This window comes from Ictalurus furcatus, chromosome 11, assembly GCF_023375685.1.
Source record: "Ictalurus furcatus strain D&B chromosome 11, Billie_1.0, whole genome shotgun sequence".
Lineage (NCBI taxonomy): Eukaryota > Metazoa > Chordata > Actinopteri > Siluriformes > Ictaluridae > Ictalurus > Ictalurus furcatus.
In genome coordinates, this window is record NC_071265.1 from 10,759,348 (window position 1) to 10,780,431 (window position 21,084).

Genomic DNA, 21,084 nt, shown 5'->3' on the forward strand with positions numbered 1-21,084 from the left:
CTTCATTCTTTCAATTTGCATTATTTTCCTGTGACATGCACATGCACACATCAGTGTGGGTCATTTCAAGCAGTGTGAGATGATCATTCACAGTCTTCCTCTTGAAACATCTGCTGTACAAGCTTGTATCTTGCCCTGCTGTGTCTGCATATCTGTATCCCTTCATTTATTTCAAGTTCTAATAGAGGATATTTTTAGCCCAGTATTTGTATACAGCTGGCGACAGAAGACTCTTATTATTGACTGTACTGCTTTAAAGAAACCAAAGAAACTTAACATGTGACATAAACTTTTCTGTTCATGAAGCGGTACACTCAGGCTTTTTTTTGATTGGGTAGAAGGATATCTACTTTCATATCCTCTTAATCTCTGATCGTACTTAAGTGTCCGTACTGCCAAAAAGTCACATTCAGCAATTGCGAATGCTTTACTTGCAGTCCTGTTAACGTTTATGTAGATGCTAAAAATGATTTAAGCAACTAGAGTTGCAGTGTAGCAGAAAGCCAAGTTTCATTTTCGGCATGTTTAATGTCAGGCCTGTCTGTTTGTTGAGGATTGAGAAGCTCAGCTCTAGGCTTGAGCACAGTATTCTGCTTTGGCATCGATGTACCAGCTCAATGGGTATTGCATGTCCAAGCTGAATCAGGATTATTTGGATGAACAAATTCATCTGGGCTCAGGGTAATAAATTAGCTAATCCACTGGGCAGTGTGCTGCCCTGTCCCATGTTTTGGTTTGCCTAATTTAGTCTTATTCTGGCTACTGAAATTTTCTTTTCTGCTCTAAACTAATAGCCCAGACATGAAATCTAGGTCACCGAATTCCTGATTTTTCCACCTCAGGGGACTTCATAAGCTTATCCTGCACCCTCTTACATAGCTATGAACAATGTGATTGCTCATAACAATGTTATTGACTACAGTTTGCACCCAGACAATTGAAGTGTGCTCAAATGTAACCATCTACTTTCCTCAGGTGGCGACGGACAAAGTAGCCGGCAAGCTGAGTTCGACTCTTTCATGGGTGAAGAACTCAGTGTCGCACACGGTCAGTCAGATGGCTAGCCAGGTGGCCGCTCCATCCTCACTGCACACGGTGGTGGGATCGTCCACCATCTCCCTGTCCTCGCCAGGCCTCTCTCCCTCAACTCCTTCCTCCACCCAGCTGAGCCCGGATGAAGTGGAGCTACTCGCCAAGCTTGAGGAGCAGAACAGGTGAGAGATTGTGTTCTGCTTCTGTGTATTTGTCCTTTTCCCTATTTATCAAGCCTACTTGTTTATAGAGATGCAGCTGCTAATGTTCATCTGGAAGAACGGGTGATAGTGAGAGAAGAATGGTCCCTCAGGTTTGCGTACTTGCGTGTAGCATCATAGCCCAGTAAGGATATTTTTGTTATGTCTCCAAAATCTATTTCTTCAGATCTGCTTGGTGGTCTGAAGCAGGGGTGTCCAATCTTATCCACAAAGGGCCGGTGTGGGTACAGGTTTTCATTCCAATCAAGCTGGAGCCACATTTGATTCCACGTGTTTAATCAGTCGAGCTTGGCTTTCAATAGACTCCGTTGTGGCTTCTGCTTGGTTAGAACAAAAACCTGCACCCACACTCGCCCTTTCCGGATAAGATTGGGCACCCCTGGTCTGAAGCTTAAAAGCAAGTGTGAAGAAGATTTTAAATTGTTGGGGCAAATTTGGAAGGGCCCTTCACTGTCATTCTATAATATTTTGCTTTGCCCCAGTAACAGAAAATACACAATCACTTTCGACAAGTTGCTAAAGAAATGTCCCTGCCAATCACTGTCTAGTGTGTATCAGCCAAATTATAGGAGTTTTATAGCTTTTAACTGTAATTAAATTGTACCAGGAGTAGACAAATCAGTAGCCTGTGTGCCCTGAAAGCAGATTTCATGTCCATGAAGTTAGGCTTCTATTTGTAGTTGCCCATTTCTCAAGTAGATTTAACAACCAGAAAAAGGAAAAACCCAGCTTCCTATTGTCCTTTCCAAGTTTTCATTTAGTGTATAGACATGTTTAAACTTTACAGTGATTAGACACACAGCGATATGCTGTAATTAAAGTGCAAGTAACTCGTTCTGAATCCACCCACTGAACTACAAACATCAACCTGGCAGATGATGGGATGATTTTTATTAGGTGGATTAATTAGCATGCATAGGTGACAGACAGTCTCTTCACAATCAGGATCAAGTAGGTATGTGGAAACTGAGCAAAATGAAATCCAGCACAAAGCTCTCAAATAACGTGGAGAGAAAGTGAAGATGCTAGCCAGACTCGAATAACATCTTTTAAGTGCGAACACCACGGCTGAAAAGACTTACTGACTTTTTATCGATGGTGCAAACTTTGTTAGAAAGGACAGTGATCATATAGACTTTCATATACATTAGTTTGGATTAATGCACTTAACTAGCAGACTAGCTTGCCATGTGTTGTTGTATTAAGTTACCATGTTTTAGTCTAGTTTCTGGGCAACCGAAACATAAGACTGGCCGCACACTGGAGCTTTTACTTCCCTGTTGTGCTAGCTAATGAATTTATGAGCTGTCCTCCCCTGTGTAATCAAGGATGTACAGTACACTATAAGGCTAAATGTTTGTTGACCTGTGACTATCGCACCCATATGTAAGCCTTCCTTAAACTGTTCCACAAAGTTGGAAGCACACAATTGTTTAGGATGTCTTTTGTATGCTGTAGCATTACAATTTCCCTTCACTGAAATTAAGAGGCCCAAACCTGTTCCAGCATGACAGTGCTCCTGTACACAAAACGAGGTCCATGAAGACATGGTTTGCCAAGGTTGGAATGGAGGAACTTGAGTGGCCTACACAGAGCCCTGACCTCAACCCCACTGAACAGCTGGAAAGCTGAGTGCAGCCCCAGGCCTCCTCATCCTACTTCAGTGTCTGACCTCACTAATGCTCTTGTGGCTGAATGTGCACAAATCCCCACAGCCACGCCCCAAAAGCTAGTGGAAAGCCTTCCAAGAAGAGTGGGAATCATTATAACAGTAAAGGGGGACTAAATCTGGAATAGGTGTTCAACAAGCACATATGGGTGTGATGGTCAGGTGTCCACAAACTTTTGATCATATAGTGTGTTGTGTGTGGTATTTTTTTTTTTTTTTTTAAACATATTTGGACAAGCAAACATTTTGATCACATTTGAAACGGTGCCTATTATTGAAGTTGATATACTTGAACAAAACTACAAGGAAATATAGCTGCAAGCAGCAATGGTGGATTCCTCCTCAAGATTGCAGACCATTTCAGAATTGACATGGTAGAGAAATGTATCTCCTCTATACAACATTTCAACACATTTGGATCAATGGCAGGTTTTAAGTTCATCTTTGTAGTTTTCCACAAATTATCATTATAGAGAAAAATCCATCATGCGGACATTATGGGTTCTTGAGACCTTTTTGTTCCCCATGAGCAACAAGGCATGCATACCAACTTTCAGACATTTTGGCCTGGACCATGATGATCTGAGTAGTGTGTATTTGACTTCCTGTACATTGTGTTGCATGTGTATAGTGACACCTCTACTCGTGTCAGCTAAATTTAGAGTGAGCTCTCCTTGATGTTCACTGTGAGCATTGATACAGTGAGAGTAGTGACATGGTGTTAACATGGTGGAGCTTACACTGTGTGACAGCTTTGTGTACGTCTGTGTCTGTGAGAACAGCACAGCACTGTTTACAAGAGGGATCTATAGCTGCCCCGCTTTCCCTTTTGTCCCTTTTCTCCAGTATTCAACCTAAAGCCTCTTTGTGTGTTCATGAGAAAACAGGCTTAGGAGCTTCTGTACAAGGCTTTGTGTGTACATACATGTGGTATATCCGGTATGCATGAGCATGGCTGACATACACAAGGCCTCTGTGTACTGTATGTGGATATACGTACAATACGTGTATGAGAGTTCAGATGGTAGTGGAGGGCATCTGGCAGTGTGAAGGATTTGAGGTAACTGTTAGGTAGGAGTGGGTGTCAGTGTCGTCAGAAATTAATTTGAATGTCTAAAATCAGACAAATGACAATCAATGGGTTATGGAAGAACAATAGAATACCAGTGGCTTTAATGTGTGCACACTCCAGTGCTGTAGTAGTGTGTTGAATGCTAAGTGTATCGATCACTTATGTGTAATAAAATTCTTATTAGTCTTCCCCTATACTTTAGGAAAACTAGCATTTTACCAAATCAATGTAAAATGTTTTAATTTAGGGTATTTTTCTAGTCTTGGCTGGTGGACTGCAAAGATCATATTAGGTAAGGTTCAACAGAATTTAACAAAAGCACCGGTAAAACCTTGAATGCGTTAACTGTGCTTTTCTCATCGATTTGACCATTTTTGGATAGCTACATGTCACAGTGAAACACACACAGTCCTATTCACTTCTCTTTTTTATATATATATATATATATATATATATATATATATATATATATATATATATATATATATATATAGCTGTCACACTGATGAGGCCACAGAGCAGTTTAGTCCCAATCCTGTAAGTTCTCGTTGCATTGTACATGTGGAAATGCCCTTACGTTCACTATTAAACATAGCCACGAGTCCTACTGTCGATTGTTTACGATGTGACTTCACCAAGCGTTTTAAAGTTCTCCGATCACGGTCATTCATGATTTTGAACATTCGTTTTTCCGACCACATTTCATCCTCAAAATGGACAGTTCACCACTCTCCTTCCAGGTTTTAATAATGCGTTGGACAGTTCTTAACCAAATTCCAGTGATTTAAGCAGTCTCCTTGATGCAGGCCAATAATTTTCCCCTTCTGAAACACAGTAACACAGTATCTTTTCCAGTTAAGGTTAAAAGAATTGTCAAACTCTGACTATAATGTGATGTGACAACTAAAGCATGAACAACGCGACAACCTAATTTTCTGTTCTGGTGTCCGCACTGGCTCAGTGCCTGTAAATCTGTCTCTATTTCCTACTCACACCTCCAAAGTAATCACTAATAATCAATAATCAGTCTTGTTCTATGGCTGCTCCGAACTCTTACCTACAGCAGCTACCGTTACAACCATTAACTTAATCACTTTTAACAATCATTAGAACATTTTGATGTCTTTGAATATCCACAAAATAACAGGTAAATAACATCTGTGTTTTTCAAAACATATTATTAGTCTATAAACAGTGTGTTTTTTTTTTTTTGTTTGTTTGTTTTTGTTGTTTTTTTTTTTTAGCATAGATGCTCATTTTCTTTCAGAAATGGATAAAATGCTGCATTAGAGCTGCTCACTGTGTCGTGAATGGATTGAGCATTGCTTTTTATTTTTTTTACATACTCTATACATACATCTGCAACTTTCATTGGTAATACAACAAAGAGCATGCAGCAATTTCATCTTGTGAAATAATGTTGAGAATAATTCTGAAATACAAGAGGTCAAGAGTTCTTGTTAGAATGGAAGTGGTGGCTCTGTGGTTAAAGGCTCTGGGTTACTGATCAGAAGGTCAGGAGTTCAAGCCCCAGCACTGCCAAGCTACCACTGTTGGGCCCTTGGGCGAGGCCCTTAACCCTCAATTGTTCAGTTGTATAAAAGAGATAAATGTAAGTCGCTCTGGATAAGGGCATCTGCCAAATGCCATAAATGTAAACCCCAATTTTATTATGAAGGAAAGGTTATAGGACAGGGTTAGGGGAAGGGTAAGCATGGAGACTAGAGATGACTGCAGAGTAGTGGCATCAGAAATAGAAATAGGTGAAGTGTTAACGAGGTGACAGGAGCTGATTGGAAAAACACTTCCTAAGAAGTGACATAACAGCAGAATCAGGCTGGCAGGTAAATTAATCAGATTTGAGTATGTTTACTAAGGAAAGTGGAAAAGGCAGCAGACTTGCACAATGCACAGTGTGTTTCCTGTTCTAATTCAAGAAAGAAAAAAATTATAGTCACACCCATGCACGTGTGTGTGTGGTGTACATATTTGTGGATCCTACATTTGCACTCCTGCAGCCATTGTATAAAATGGTGTGCTAAAGTTCCGTCTTATTTATCGTGACCATTCACTAGACATTGTACCACGTGACCTCATGCTCGAAGACAAGCAGAGGGGAAAAGCAATGTGAGGAAATCTATGAGTGTATTTTAAAGTGACTTGTAGTGCGAAGTAGCAAATTTGTCCTTAACCGATATTTGAATGTATATACTGCGTAGTAAATTCCCAATTACTAAAAAAATGATAAGTAAATGAATGAAAGGGGAAGTTTAGTCATGGCTTCATGTACCATCTTGCTCAAAACTTGCGAGTGACACTTTACAAATAGAGCACATTTGATCAAGATTTCACTCTCAAGTGCCATGAGATGCTATCAGCAGAAGAACAGAAACACATTTTACTGCCTGTTTTCTCACAATTTGGCAATTTGCCAGTTTCCACCCACTAGCTAGCTCTCCACTATCACATGACCGCTACCAACTGGGGAGGACGATGGCTGGCAGGTGAGACATGTCGAGCCGCTGGATGTTTTGAACCTGTTACTTATGCTACATCACAGGGCAGCTGAACACACTCAAAAGAAAATGCTAACCTACTTTTCTACAATATACAATCGAATATATTGATAATGCAGCAGTTTGATTTGTTGTCATTACAAAATAAACATTCATATATTATTTGTGTCAGTATCATCCCATGTCAATATTGTCTCATGTATTGGGATGTGTCTCATGTCATGGCTTTAGTGTATCATCTCCTACCTACTAAATAATGTTTAATAATGTTTACAATATGTCCATTATGTACATACTGTTCCTTACAAAACTGGCCAAAGAATTGATTTCGATTCTGATATAAACATTTCTGATTCCTATTTCATCAAGAATTGTGTTAAATTCATACTGAATGTTCAGTGGGTTGAAGCTGCTCTACAGTTAACTATATGACTATATGGTCATTTCTTTGATAAGAAAATCTTTCTTATCAAGCTACAAGTGGATTTCAGAAAATAGGCCTCTAAGGTAGTGTGTTGTGGTGTGTTTTAAGGAACGACACTCTTCCCCAGGCGGCATAAAGATAACACAATGTCATAATGAGTGAGCATTATTTTATATATATATATATATATATATATATATATATAATATGTATGTGTGTGTGTGTGTGTATATATATATATTATTTATTCTTTTTCATAATGTAGCCTAATGTTAAAAGAGAATGACCTCTATTCCCCTTTGGGTTATCTGCTATCTTAATGTTGATTCTTTCAAATGTTTACAGAGCAGTATAAAGAGCAGTGTGAAGAAATGTAAAATGGTGTTCTTTATCAGAGGAAAACCAGAAACTTTCTGAGATGGCAGTATTCCCTCTTCTCACGGAAACAGACTCATCTCATAAAAGATAACGTTCTGTGTTGCTCGGTCTCTTTGTGTGTCCAATTGGGTTTGGCCTCTTGACCTTACTTGACCTTTGTTTTTCATTTATTTTTTAATTTTATTTTTTTCTTCTTTTCGACCTGTTGTTTCTATAGGCATGGTGTTCAGGCAATCTGCCCTCCGACCCCAGCTACACACATGCAGCCCTGGCCACAGCTGGGTCCTTTTCATGTGGCAGTAACTCCATGATTAACACTGTTCTATCCACCTGCTGCTCTCATACAGCTGTAGTGCAATCTTTGCTCAGTATAACACACGCGTCAGCGCTGAGACTTCTCTTTATACCCTGCCGTGCCTGCACCTGCTGAGGGTGTTGAACTGCATTCCTGCCACATGTAGTTTTCTCTCTGAATTAACACACCCGAGTCAGTTTGACATCTAATCAACACCATCCTGATTTTAGAAGGATTTAGTAAAGTGTCTTTTTGTTTGTTTTTTTGGTGTTCGGTCATTTTAGAAAGTAATACAACACTGCGCTGATGAATTCTCGAATCACAAGGTGTGGATAAATTTTCTGTAACAGCACGTAGTTCTGTCTATAACATAAATGATCAATTTAAAGTATATTCATGCGCTTGTTCTAATATGTCATTGTTTTTATGCTAACAGCTCATTCACAGGGACTTTATGCTCCATATAATTTAAGTGTCCTAAACAGATTAAGAAAATTGATTTAACAAAGATAAACCTATAACTCTGGATTGGGTGGAAAGGAGAGGTTTATTAAACATTTATGGAAGGAGTCTTGGGTGTCAGTGCTTTGTAACAGTCACAGGAGTGGCTTCAGGACCAAGAAGTTTGCTCTTTCCAGTTTCTTGGAAACATGACGAGCTGTACTTTTGGTCTTATTAACTTCATGAGCATGAAACAAATAGAGGCTGGTAAAGGAATGACTGTTTATAGCATCTCTAAATTAAGTGATAACAGGAACTAACTTGTCTTGCGGACGTAAATGGTTTAAAAGCATGATGCGTCATTGATTCTGAATTAAAAATAATAATTGTTGGGAAATCACTGTGGTACGAGAGGAATAAAACACTTCAGGTCATTGTAGGAAAATAATCAGCTTTGGGATGTTAACAGGAACTCTGCGTCATCACAGGCCCTATCGCACCTCCCCAGTTAACCGAAATGTTTTGAGTATTAAAAAAAAAAGGACTACCTTGTATCAGTGTGACAGTCACAGTTCCTGAATAACAGGCAGTTAGTGATTACTGTGACCGCCTGATCAGTCAGCACTGCCAACCTGGTGTAACTGTGTCATGCTTCGATATCATAAACACCATATATCCTACAGAAGGAACGAGTCAACCCACATTCACTACCTAAAATTTAAGCTCTGATTCAGGGGAAAAGGATTGAAAGCTGAATGTAGGGGAAGAAGACCTAGTCAAGATATACAGTATACATCTCTAGGATTGTTAGAAGCAGATACCCTGCTACTTCTAGCTACCTAGCTAAAATATAACATAGAGCACAAAGGTATAGAACTGGGTCATTTCTGATGTTTCTGTGCATTTTGTTCTCCATCCTATCCAAAACCCCCCAAAAAACATTTGGCATGAACTGGATAGTGTTAGTGCACTAGCTATAACCCACACCAGAGGTTAAAAAGACATATGTATATATATATGACAATATAACCGAGGAGAAACGCACTAGGAACTGGGTAATAATACAAATTCCACTTGTTTAGCATGAAAAAAGCTCAAATTCCATCCATTTTTCTTATTAGTATAGCACTCTCTTTGATCTGTTTGTTTACGCTTTCTTCCTATTGGCTGTGTCTCTAAATTTTATGTCAAGTCTGACCTGACACATTTATTATTACAGGATTGTCTGGGTGACTCAGCCGCTCAGGAACATCATATTATAGAGGATCTTTGTCTTCTGACTCAGTAATCATTTTTTTTTTTTCTAATTATTATTATTTCTAACAAAGAAATCTTTTGCACTGTAGCTTTAAATCAATGTGAAATCCCTGGGAAGTACACAGAGTGTATTGGGGGAAACCCTGAACCACAGATGAGTCATACAGTGGTCTGCTTTCTCTTTACCGTTGCTAGCTTGATAGTGCTGAGGTAGTGCTGTTATCTAAAGTTATGTGTTAGTCATAGCTGTTACTGCTTAGCAACCTGAAACCAATGGATGAAGTAGCTGTTAGACAGTTAGACCTACCTGTTTGATACAGTAAACAGACGTAAACAAAGCCTTCACTGGGCCAAGAGTACTGGAGTGGCATTGTTCAATGCTCTGAGCAGTATGGGAAGCAGTTATAGGCTGTAGCGCCTGAGCCTCGCTGTGTATGAGTACGCAGACAACTTGCTAGTAAAGGAATTTGGTTAAGAAATTTCATTTGAACAAGCGATTTGTTTAAATTCTTTTTTTTTTTTTTTTGGCATGTGTGTGGGTTTACTCTGTACTTGAACCGCAGTACTTCTCTTATTAGTCCTTAATTGTCTAAATTTAAATTTATTAAAGCACTAATGAGGGTTTTTAGACTCTCCAGGCTCTATCACTTATACAGGAGGACATCATGTGCCTAGTGTGTTCTGTGTCTCCTCTGATGATGGAACATAGGATCAGTGATTATGGTAAATTAGATACACTGAGTAAAGCACCCACACACAGCTAAAAGTACACATTTGCGCTCTCTCTCTCTTGTGAAATTAGGGCACTAGCTCCGGAGAGCTAAAACATGAAAAACAAAGAAAGACTTTACATATTGGACGTGGATATGGGGTGCACAGAGATGCACATATACATACACACACACACACATGCGCACACACACCTGTGATCAACGCGCTGCTCTTCTGCCACACAGGTTGAAGGTCTTTTCACTTTTAGATAAGAGAGAGAGAGTTTGTGTGTTGAATTAAGAGAGATAGACACTGATGCACCTTTTCTCTTGGCATTAAAAGCAACGGTACAGCGGCATGAGAATCTAAAGGACCTGGTGAGAACCTGAATAACTCCAAATATTATGTTAATACAAGTTTCATAGATAACCCATGAAATTACCTGGCTGTTTGACTGATTGATATTATTTAGTGTCAATGTACAGTGAAGTAATTGGTTTATTTTCTCACGAAATGTCTACGATATATTATAACAGTCAAACTTGTTTTTTTTTACACAGTGCTGTTTTACCATGATGACATGCTATCAAAATGGCACTGAGACACGACAGCCACTACACTGATATCGACAATCCAGTACAAGGGTTTGTTTGTGTTTTTATGTAATTGCAGTACTGGCTACATGGAACATACACTGCCGTGGATCATACACTGACTTGATATGACGTGGTCACGTAATAATAATTTTATTTTTTTTTAAGCCATGGTAAAACAAAATCCTGGATATCAGTTGATTATTATCTGTTCTTTTTGCCTGGTTTGTTTGGTGTCTCTGCTTCCTTTCTACTTGGACAAATCATTCTTTCCTGCTGACAAAACACAACGTATTTGTGTTAAGATAGATCTTTAGCCACTTGGTTTTGACTCTCAGTGAAAACACACGTTGTACTTTGTTTAACCAGAGGTGAATCATTTGTAGAGACAAGTCAGATTTAATGCACTCTGGACTCGCCGAAACGGTCAGAAATGCTAATTTATTGTAACAAACTAGAAGCATATCTCTGATCATAGATGCTACTGTCAAATAAGGGAAATGTCCACTGGGTTTCTTATTTCATCTTATATATTTCTATTGGATGCTGTCAGCTTTAAAGCAGGGTTTAATATAAAACGCAGTCTGATTAAAAAATATATATTTTTTGCACCTCTGACTTGATGATTACATGACAATTTCATGTATTTGGCTATACTGTATCAACAGAGAGGGCTTTTCAAATTGGAAGACTGTTAACTGATTGGCTAAACGTGACAAAGTAGATTGTATCACACCGCAACCGTCATGCAGCAGAGCTCTTCCTAGAAATGAACAGCATTCAGAAGCATCTGTTGCAGATTCCAGATGTGTTGTGGTTTAGCTAGTAGGAGAAATAGCTGAAGTGTGCTGGCTGTCAGCATTTAAAACCTACCAATTTCTTCTTGTGCAACAAACATATTTATGCCTCCGTCACTATGTGGTGTTTTCGGGGTTGTCCGTGTGTCTGTCTGAGATTCTTGTTAGTACGATATCTCAATAAAGTGTGGCTGAATATTTAAAGGATTTATATGGAATTATTAAAGTAACCAACTGATTTTTGAATCGATCTAATCAGGGTCAAAGTCACAGCAAGGTCCAGTTCCTGTGCTATGTATATTTTATGGGTATATAAGGCATACAAATGAGTAATAAGAAGGACTATACTTTTTGAGTGCGGAGGAATCCCCATTGACGCCACTGGTGTATCGAGTTCGACTGGTTGGTATTTTAAGGAATTTTACAGGAGAATGAAATATAAGTCCAAATGCTGCTACTTATAGCAAAGTATAAGTGGATTAAAAGTACTACGATAAACTGCTACTGTGGTGAAATCTCATTTAAACAGTATTCAGGCTAAAAAAAGCCTAAATGGAAAAATATATGGCTTTTTGCTGGCTTATCATTATGAAAGTGTGCGTTCTGTCATCCATCAAATATGCATTCCAAAATGTATATTTATGCCCTTGGCTTTTTATAATACTGTGTGTATGTATTTTTATGAATATTTGTTTTTTTTCCTCTTTGTCCTGATAAAGCACATTGCTTTCAGCAGTTAGTCTGATTTAGACATTTTACATAGTTTTTAGTTCACATTTACATCCATTTTAAGTTTACCGATTGAGTCCGATCAGCCCCAGTCAGAGTACTTTTAGTGGCTTTTATAGACCAACTGTTATTGCTAAATAAATGCAGCCAAATGCATTTATTAAGATAAAACAGACACATGAATTGTTTTGAGTGTAAGCTTCAATAACTTGACGTTAGCTTTAATGTGCATGTTTAATTTGTCGTCTGTTGTTTTTGCGAAGGAATAAAACATTGAACACGGTTAGATCATTAATATCTTAACTCGGATGTTACATATGACTGTTATTGTAGTGCAATATGCAACAGCCTGTGCTCCACTAGTCAAAGACTAGCATGAGCTCAGAGTCTATGAGATCACTGCAATACTCCCAACGTGTAATGGTTCCTTCAGTTCTGTCGCCCTCAGTGCCCCTCATCAAATCTGTAACCAGACTCACAGTGCTAGCTGGCCCCTGCTGTTTTTCCAAGATCAGATTTCAATGGTGTGTGTGTGTGTGTATGTATGTGTGCGCTCTGAACCTGTGGGGACTGAGCTAATTCAGCTGCACGCGGATAGCCTGCGTGTTTATAAGGTCAGCCTGCTGCCTGCCTGTGTGGCCTTTTAAACATTGGTTCTTTTAAATGATCTACAATTTGAGCTTCAGCTGTTTCAGTTCAGTTTTTGTTATTTGCATACAAGTCTTGCAAGCCAGACCTGTATTGTCTTCTGTATTGTTTCCTGTATTGTTTCATCAATATACGTGGTTAAGAACCACATGCTCTTACAGAAAGAGGCTGTTTGACTGACGTGGCTGACAATGTTCCAGCAGGACAATGCCTAGATTTATAAAGACATGGTTTGGCAATGTTGGTGTGGAAGAACATGAGTGAACTGCACAGATCGCGCCAGACCTTCTTGTCCAACATCAGCGCCCAAACTCACTAATGCACTTGTGGGTGAATGAGCACAAATCCCCACAGCCACGCTCCAAAATCTAGTGGAAAGCCTTCCCAGAAGAGTTGAGTTTATTATAAAAGCAACGGGAGGACTGGCTCCATATTAATTCCCATGTTTTTCAAAGGGACGTTCAGCAAGCACGTTTGGTTGTGATGTTCATGTGTCCACATTCAGTGCCCTCTACTATTATTGGCACCCTTGGTAAATATGAGCAAAGAAGGCTGTGAAAAATTGTCTTTATTGTTTAACTTTTTCATCTTTTGTTCAAAGAATTCACAAAAATACTTTGCTCTCATGGATATCAAACTATTGCAAACACAACATATGTTTATCAAAAAGAAATCTTTGTTAAATATAGGTGTGCAATAATTATTGGCACCCTTTAAGTCAATACTTTGTGCTACCTCACTTCGCCAAGGTAACAGCTCTGAGTTTTCTCCTATAATTCATGGTGAGGTTAGAGAATACATGGCAAGGGATCTGAGACCATTCCTCGATACAGAATCTCTCCAGATACTTCAAATTCACCCCACAGGTTTTCATTTCAAGTCAGGGGACTGGGATGGCCATGGCTGGACCTTCATTTTGTGGTCAGTAAACCATATTTACCAAGGGTGCCAATATTAGTAGATGGCACTGTACATTTGGCTATACAGTGTATATCTTATTTCAAAAAGCTCATTACATCAGTTGTTCAGAGCTTTGTTTTCCTGCTGAAAACTGGTGCACAGACATGTGGAATGCAAATCAGACTGCAGCCTTGAATAAGGTGTGGCAAATGTTCAGAGCTTCTGAGGCCAAGACTCCTTTTTTTCATCTTATAAATTCGTTAATGTTATCAGTGTTATGTCTCTGTCTCGTATCTGTCTTTCTGTATCTATTTATTGCAAGACGCTTGGGGCCTGTTAGATGTATTGTCCATTCATATGCACATTTCCCTGCACTAGCCTGTTCTATAGTTGATAGGAGTACAAGAGTGTGTTTGCAATTTTACCAGCATGGGATGTGGCTTTTGGAAATTTTGAACTTGGACCTAGCTATAAATACTGTTTACCTGCAGTTTTGAGTGATTGTAAGCCAGCTCACCCCCAGGTTGTCAAACAGGCTCTATTTCCAAACATTCAGCTGTTTATATCTGAAATATTAATGTATATACACTCATGACGTAGTACTCGATCATCTCTAATGGGCTGTAATGTCATGTTCAGGGGTATACTGGTGTTCATAAGTGCAAATATTTGTGTCAGTTTGTAAAAGGAGATATTCACATGCAGAAGATTCTCCAAAAATGTGTATGATAAATTCAATCTTCATTATCTTAATTCATCCATGTTTACACTTTCCTCAGTCAGGACATGTTATTACAGTCTTGCTATGCAGCTTTGACTGTTTACATTCGCAATGCAAAAACACCTTACCACATTACACAGCGATTTACAGAAGATAAGACCTATAACAGGAGAGGACACATCATAAATATATCAGCTATCTGACCATACTGGTGAAGTGAAAATATGTTCTGTTTGCCCAGAAATGTTTTAATGTAGCACATCCTGTTTGCAACCTCAACAAAAAGTCAGCAAGCCGTTGGCCACTGTTTCGGCTATGGACTTTGACATCGTTGTGCTCTTTATTTTGCTTTGATTCCTTAGAAAACGTAGCTAAGTAATCCACTTATTTAATTGTTCTATCATCAGCCAGCTTACCAGTGCAGAAGATGGTGAGATTCAGAACGAGTAGCTGATGCTATAGTCACAGCATCTTCCTTAAAGCACATGATCTTTAAACATAGCTACACACCAATTAAAACTTGTGCTTCCAGAAAGTCAGTAAGGAATGGGGATTTTTCATGTTGTTGAACCTGCTTATCTTCCAGGCAGCTATGAATAAAAAATATTATAGCCCCAGCATGAAATGTGCTTGTCCCAGGTGCCTGGGCTATAAAATTCTTTTTCACCTCTCCCTAAAGTAAACTCTTATTCTCTTCCTGCAAATGAGAGTTGAAATTATATATTATAAAGATGTTATCTGCATGCAAGTACCACGTCAGATGATCTAATTTTGACTAATTTCTTCATCGGGTATTTCTTTTTCCAAGCAACAAAGTAGTGCTGGTTTTCAAAAGGCATTAATGTCGAGTAAATGCACTTTGAAAGAACTAGAATTGTATCAGCTCATGTTTTGTCTGTCAGTTGTTTGTATATATTTTTTAAAAGGTCAGAATAGTGATTCTCTGGAGAAAACTCACGGAAGTCAGTGCCAAGTTTTTCAGTAAAAACACTTGAGCAAAAAAAATAACCAGCAAAGTAAAGGAGCAGTATTTTGCTGATGTAAAGTTTTGTTATTGTTGTGGTTGAAAATGCTTGATTTTGCTGTGGCTTTTTTTTTTTTTTCTTCAAAATTTGCAATGCAACTCGCAGAGGCTTTGTGTGTGGTTTTTAAATTATTAATTATTATTATTTTTTATAAACATGGAAAACTACTTAAATTGGCAAAATTGCAGATGCACAAAATTGTTTTGTCCAGTTTTTCCCAGTGACGTTTGTTGGTAAATGAGACCTTTTAGCTGGAAGAGGGCTTTGGCTGAATGCACGATATGATTACATCATATGGCTCAAATCTGCAGAAGATCTGTGGTAATTGTAGAAAAATTGCAAGCTCCTCTGAATAAATGCGGCATGTGCTTGATTTACGTTAATTTCTGCAATCGCAAAATCATGAAATCCCTGAAGGACTGATTAACTACTTCTTCAGTGGAGTGATCATTTATGGTACAAATGAGCTCCTTCCATATTTTGCAATTGTTTAGGTGATTCTTTGTTTTCTGAAAAACATTTTTTGGATGTTTTTTTTGTTGTTTGTTTGTTTGTTTAAACTAAATTTAAATTAAATCTTTGATGCTCGGGAATAATACACAAATAGAAAGTACTGTCGGTCAAAATAATCTGCCAGCAAAGCAGACTTCAGTCTGCTAAATCAAAGCCACTGAACATGTAGAGGGTTCATCATGTTCACTACAGCTAGATAGCTCCTGCAGTCTTGCTTGTCGTTTATGTCCCTGTTATCATGTTGGGAAAATCAATTACTCAACAGACAAGGAAACGCGATTGCACTTTTCTGCAGAAGAAGCCTGATGTTTTCCCTTCGTGCTGGTGCTTTGTTCTGCAGGTTGTTGGAGACAGACAGTAAATCCCTGCGCTCGGTGAACGGCTCTCGGAGGAACAGCGGCTCCTCGCTGGTGTCCAGCTCCTCTGCCTCTTCCAACCTCTCGCACCTGGAGGAGGACACGTGGATCTTATGGGGGCGCATCGTCAATGAGTGGGAGGAGGTGCGCAAGAAAAAGGAGAAACAGCTGAAGGTAAAACCACAAAAAGCCCAAATATAGTACGTTACTGACTAAATTTTAAGAATCCGTGTACATCAACAAAATGTTTTTGTGCCACATATTAAATTAGTGGTAATACTTGCCTTATTTCTTTGGCTTAATATTGTAAAGATTCTTGTAAAAAGTCTTGTAAAATGCTTTGCATAAACCCAGCACAGTTAAATGTGTATGTTCTCATCAATGTTCGTTTGTGTGTCTGCACCTATGTGTGTGTGTGTGTGTGTGTGTGTGTGTGTGTGTGTGTGTGTGTGTGTGTGTGTGTGTGTGTGTGTGTGTCTGCACCTGTGTGTGTGTGTGTGTGTGTGTCTGCACCTGTGTGTGTGTGTGTGTGTGTGTGTGTGTGTGTGTCTGCACCTGTGTGTGTGTGTGTGTGTGTGTGTGTGTGTGTGTGTGTGTGTGTGTCTGCACCTATGTGTGTGTGTGTGTGTGTGTGTGTGTGTGTGTGTGTGTCTGCACCTGTGTGTGTGTGTGTGTGTGTGTCTGCACCTGTGTGTGTGTGTGTGTGTGTGTGTGTGTGTGTGTGTGTCTGCATCTATATATATGTGTGTGTGTGTGTGTGTGTGTGTGCGCCTGAAAGTGCATGAAAGTGCATTATCATGAAAGAGACACAGTGCTCTTGGCAAAAAGCAGTATGCAGAAGCACTTCCACAATTATTATTAATGAGTGTAAAACATGCATTCATACCGGGAGCATTTTTAAATTTAATAACCAAGTTTCATGTATCATCTGAATCACGTCTCTAACTTGAGACAAGTTTACTGCTTGTTGCCATGGTTTCAGTTGTACTGCCTAGCTAACGAAATGGTTTTCTTTCTCACGTGCATCTTTTTTCTCAATGGGGATTGTTGTATGTCATCAATTTATTGAGCAACCCTAAATAAAGCAGATATACGATCAAAGCAGCTAGTATTTACTAACAAAATAAAATAGTTTATTGTAATTAACAGTGTTCACATGGCAAGTTATGCTAACTGTGCAATTGGTTACATCCTGGTAATGCACGAACATCAAAATCACCCAAGATCCTTACCGTGTTAAAGATGTTTCTCCAAGCATCAGTTTTTATTTTGCATATAGATATATGTAAAGCAATAAACTGCAACATCAGTTTCTCCTGCAGCTTGAGTAGGAATTGATGTTAGAAACCAGGAAATGCGTCCCACCGTTTTTCACTTGCTCGGGTTGTCGTTTCTCATTTACATTAACTTTATCATGTGCAATCTTCACTAGTTATAGCCACGGTGTCATAGATGTCTTTTCGTCGTACCTCTGTACAGGAACTGGTCAGGAAGGGCATCCCGCATCACTTCCGGGCGATAGTGTGGCAGCTTCTCTGTAGTGCCCAGAATCTACCCATAAAGGACCAGTACTCAGAGCTGCTGAAGATGACGTCACCCTGTGAGAAGCTGATCCGCAGAGACATCGCCCGCACATACCCCGAGCACGAGTTCTTCAAAGAAAAGGACAGCCTGGGCCAGGAGGTGCTCTTTAACGTCATGAAGGTACACTCTCTTCGACTCTTCTGCTTTTTGATGACAGTTCACCGATTCAGACCTTCATTGCTGTAGTCCCAGCTGCTTCTTGCTGTCACTCTTGGCAGCAGACGTCGATCATTATACCAGAATTAGCTAAATAACGACATGTAAATGAGGTTGCTGTCAACGGAAAGTGTAGTGATCTCACAAGTCATCAGTATAATGTAATGCCATTGTAACTGCACTAGCAATGAAACCCCCGTGACCTCAGCAAGCAGATGTCCCTTAACTTATCGCAGAAATCATGGAATACAGCACTAACAAACAAATTGCTAAACATGTCACCGATATTTCAATATAAACATATTTAATGTGTTCTGTGATCATAAATAATGTCCAAAACCACACCTGAGCATATCCTGGTCCTGTAATACAAGCTTTAAGTCTGTAGAGGTATTCATTAGACAGGCAGACTTAGTGTTTCTTGCTGATCTGTATTTCCACCCCTATACTACTCCACCTGCTTTTCCAAACCAGTTTGGCTCCTTAACAATAACAGGAACCTAATGCCTGGGAAAAATGCTGGACCCGTGGACATGATGGTTCTTGACCTATTTAGCTAAAGAGTCCTTATTAGAGCTAATGCTGCATTTTAGCAAGCTCAAAGAATGACTCTTCTTACAGACCACACAACTCCTGTTGTCATCATCTTTTCTTTGTTTTGTTGACTGAAGCGATGCTGTCTGCTGACAGTGTCTTGCTTAGTTCCTGTCTTAATTTCCCGTCTATTCCAGCTGATTCAGGATAAACACACTTTCAGTTCTTGACTCCTCACACTGCAATTGTTGAATAAACCTGTGGCGTTAATTCAAGAAAAAAAGTCCATCCAAGGGCGAGTTTCAGTAACGCTGATTTTCTTTGTACTTTGTGTCCTGGATTGTTTCCTTTCAAGACATTCACACGAAACGACTATGTTTCACTAATTGTTTGTGTACCTTTGAAATAAATAAGCTATTTAAATGTGTCAACATAATATATTGTGTATAAAAAAAAATCATTGATTTACAGCAGTTATACAATTTGAAACCGATCTGTTAAGGTTCACCTTAGGGAGTCTTTTTTATTATTATTTTATTAATTTTTTATTTAAGGGATAATCCATGGCTATATATGACGTGGAGGCAGAGGACCGTGGTTACCTCTGCAGAGTGCATTAAAATCGTGTAACGCACACGTAGCTGTGGACTATCCCGCTTATACCGTGTTCACTTGCCAGCAAGTTAAACTTATCATTGATGTTTGCAGTGCAAAAGTTGACAGAAAGGATAAAAATAACGGTTAATTTTTGTTAGCTATTTTATATACTAGAATTCTGCCTACTCTAAATCATACACAGAGATAAAGTAGTGCAATAAGATTACATTTATTTGAATGACTTCAAATAGTTATTGTTAGAGAGAGAGAAATGTGATGTGTGCGAGTGTGAATTACCTGCGTCTGTGCCGCATCTCTGCTAATAACGAAGCTATGAGTTCATCTACTTCAGAAATAATGCTAATTCCTTGTGTCATTTCTCGTTACATTTCTCATTTAACGTTATCTCCAGTTCGTCAACTTCATCTTGTTCCTTGGCCCATTTATCAAAATTTCCATATTCACCATGTAAGTTCAATGACGACACGCAAAATCATCTATTTATCCAAGTAAGGTAATTAGGAAATGTTTTCAGTAGCTGTCTCACTCGATGTGCAACTGTAACTGTACGTTACTATGGTTACAGTTGTTTATAGGCAGCACATTCATTTAGAACAGTCATTAAACTGACTGGAACTACCTGTGCATTCATCGGTTTGAACACACACCTCCCAACCAATCAGAATCGAGTATTCAGACAGAACTTTTCCCCCGATCTAACTAGATTTTCATGAATGCCACATTTTTCATATAAATGCTTGTGCAAACGATTTATGAATGAATTTGTTCGTATCCAGTTTGATAAATAAGGCCCATTGTGTGTAAAATTACAAGTGACCATGAGAACATTGTAATTTGTAAAAACACGCTCTGTATATTGTGTGTGAGATTTCTCATTTAGTTAACAAACGCAATGACATTTTCTGTTATTTGATTTGGATATTCTGTCTAATAATTTGATTCTGATGCTAACGTATATTTGGCTTTTAATTTACTTCACAGTTTAGGTGATTGTGCAGATGTACGTGCCAAGCATAATAAAGTTGCGCAGTCTTTCCTCTTAAAATTCTTGAGTCAGAGACTCTCTTTTTTATTTTTATTTTTTAAAAAGCTTTTAAGAGTGAATTGCTGTATGACTTACACCCTCATTTGCGCTCACTTCCTGTTGTTGTAGGCCTACTCACTGGTGGACAGGGAAGTGGGATACTGCCAGGGGAGTGCGTTCATCGTCGGCTTGCTGCTCATGCAGGTGACCACAATTGTACAACTGTATATAATAAACTAAGAGTTAATGTCTGGATTAAACTATGTAAGTTAACCTGTTCAACTGGTGTGTCTTGTACATTGACCTTTTTCTGTAAATTTATCCAAACACACAGATTTGGTGACATACAGGGTGTTGTATAATCTAGAGACAGTTTTATAATAACTGCTGTTTTAAGGGGATTTTGTGGGGTTTTTTTTATGTTAGATGCCAGAAGAGGAGGCATTCTGTGTGTTTGTAAAGCTCATGCAGGATTACCGTCTGAGGGAACTGTTCAAACCCAGCATGGCGGAATTGGGTCTCTGCATGTACCAGTTTGAATATATGATTCAGGTAAGTACTGAAAGCATCTTATGTCCTCTACAGATTCCATACAAAGACACATCTGTGTTTGGTGCTAATGTTCAGAAACTCCTAAGAGGTAGATTTAGTAGTGTCAGGGGAGGAGCTGCAGGGTGTTGGAGTAGAAATAGGCAGATAGACTATAATTTGAGTCTATAGAGAGCTAGATTTTATGATTATTATACCAAGTAGACCCAAACAGAACGTGGAGCCAAAACAGGTGTTTCATTTGAATTTACATTGTTCTGAATAAGTATTCAGCCTCGAGGAATGCCTAGAGGAAGACAGTGAGCGTGTAAGGAGAACAAT

General features: G+C 38.9%; 1 protein-coding gene across 8 annotated transcripts in view; it reads left to right on the forward strand.

The window, feature by feature from the left end:
* evi5b (ecotropic viral integration site 5b) overlaps positions 1-21,084 on the forward strand; it is a 67,498-nt gene that overhangs the window by 17,281 nt on the left and 29,133 nt on the right. For all 8 annotated transcript variants that reach the window (XM_053635800.1, XM_053635807.1, XM_053635805.1 and 5 more), the window contains 5 exons: positions 976-1,214; positions 16,283-16,472; positions 17,778-18,002; positions 20,344-20,418; positions 20,641-20,766. In XM_053635800.1, the coding sequence (XP_053491775.1) occupies positions 976-1,214; positions 16,283-16,472; positions 17,778-18,002; positions 20,344-20,418; positions 20,641-20,766 (855 nt within the window). The remainder of the gene's footprint in view (positions 1-975; positions 1,215-16,282; positions 16,473-17,777; positions 18,003-20,343; positions 20,419-20,640; positions 20,767-21,084) is intronic.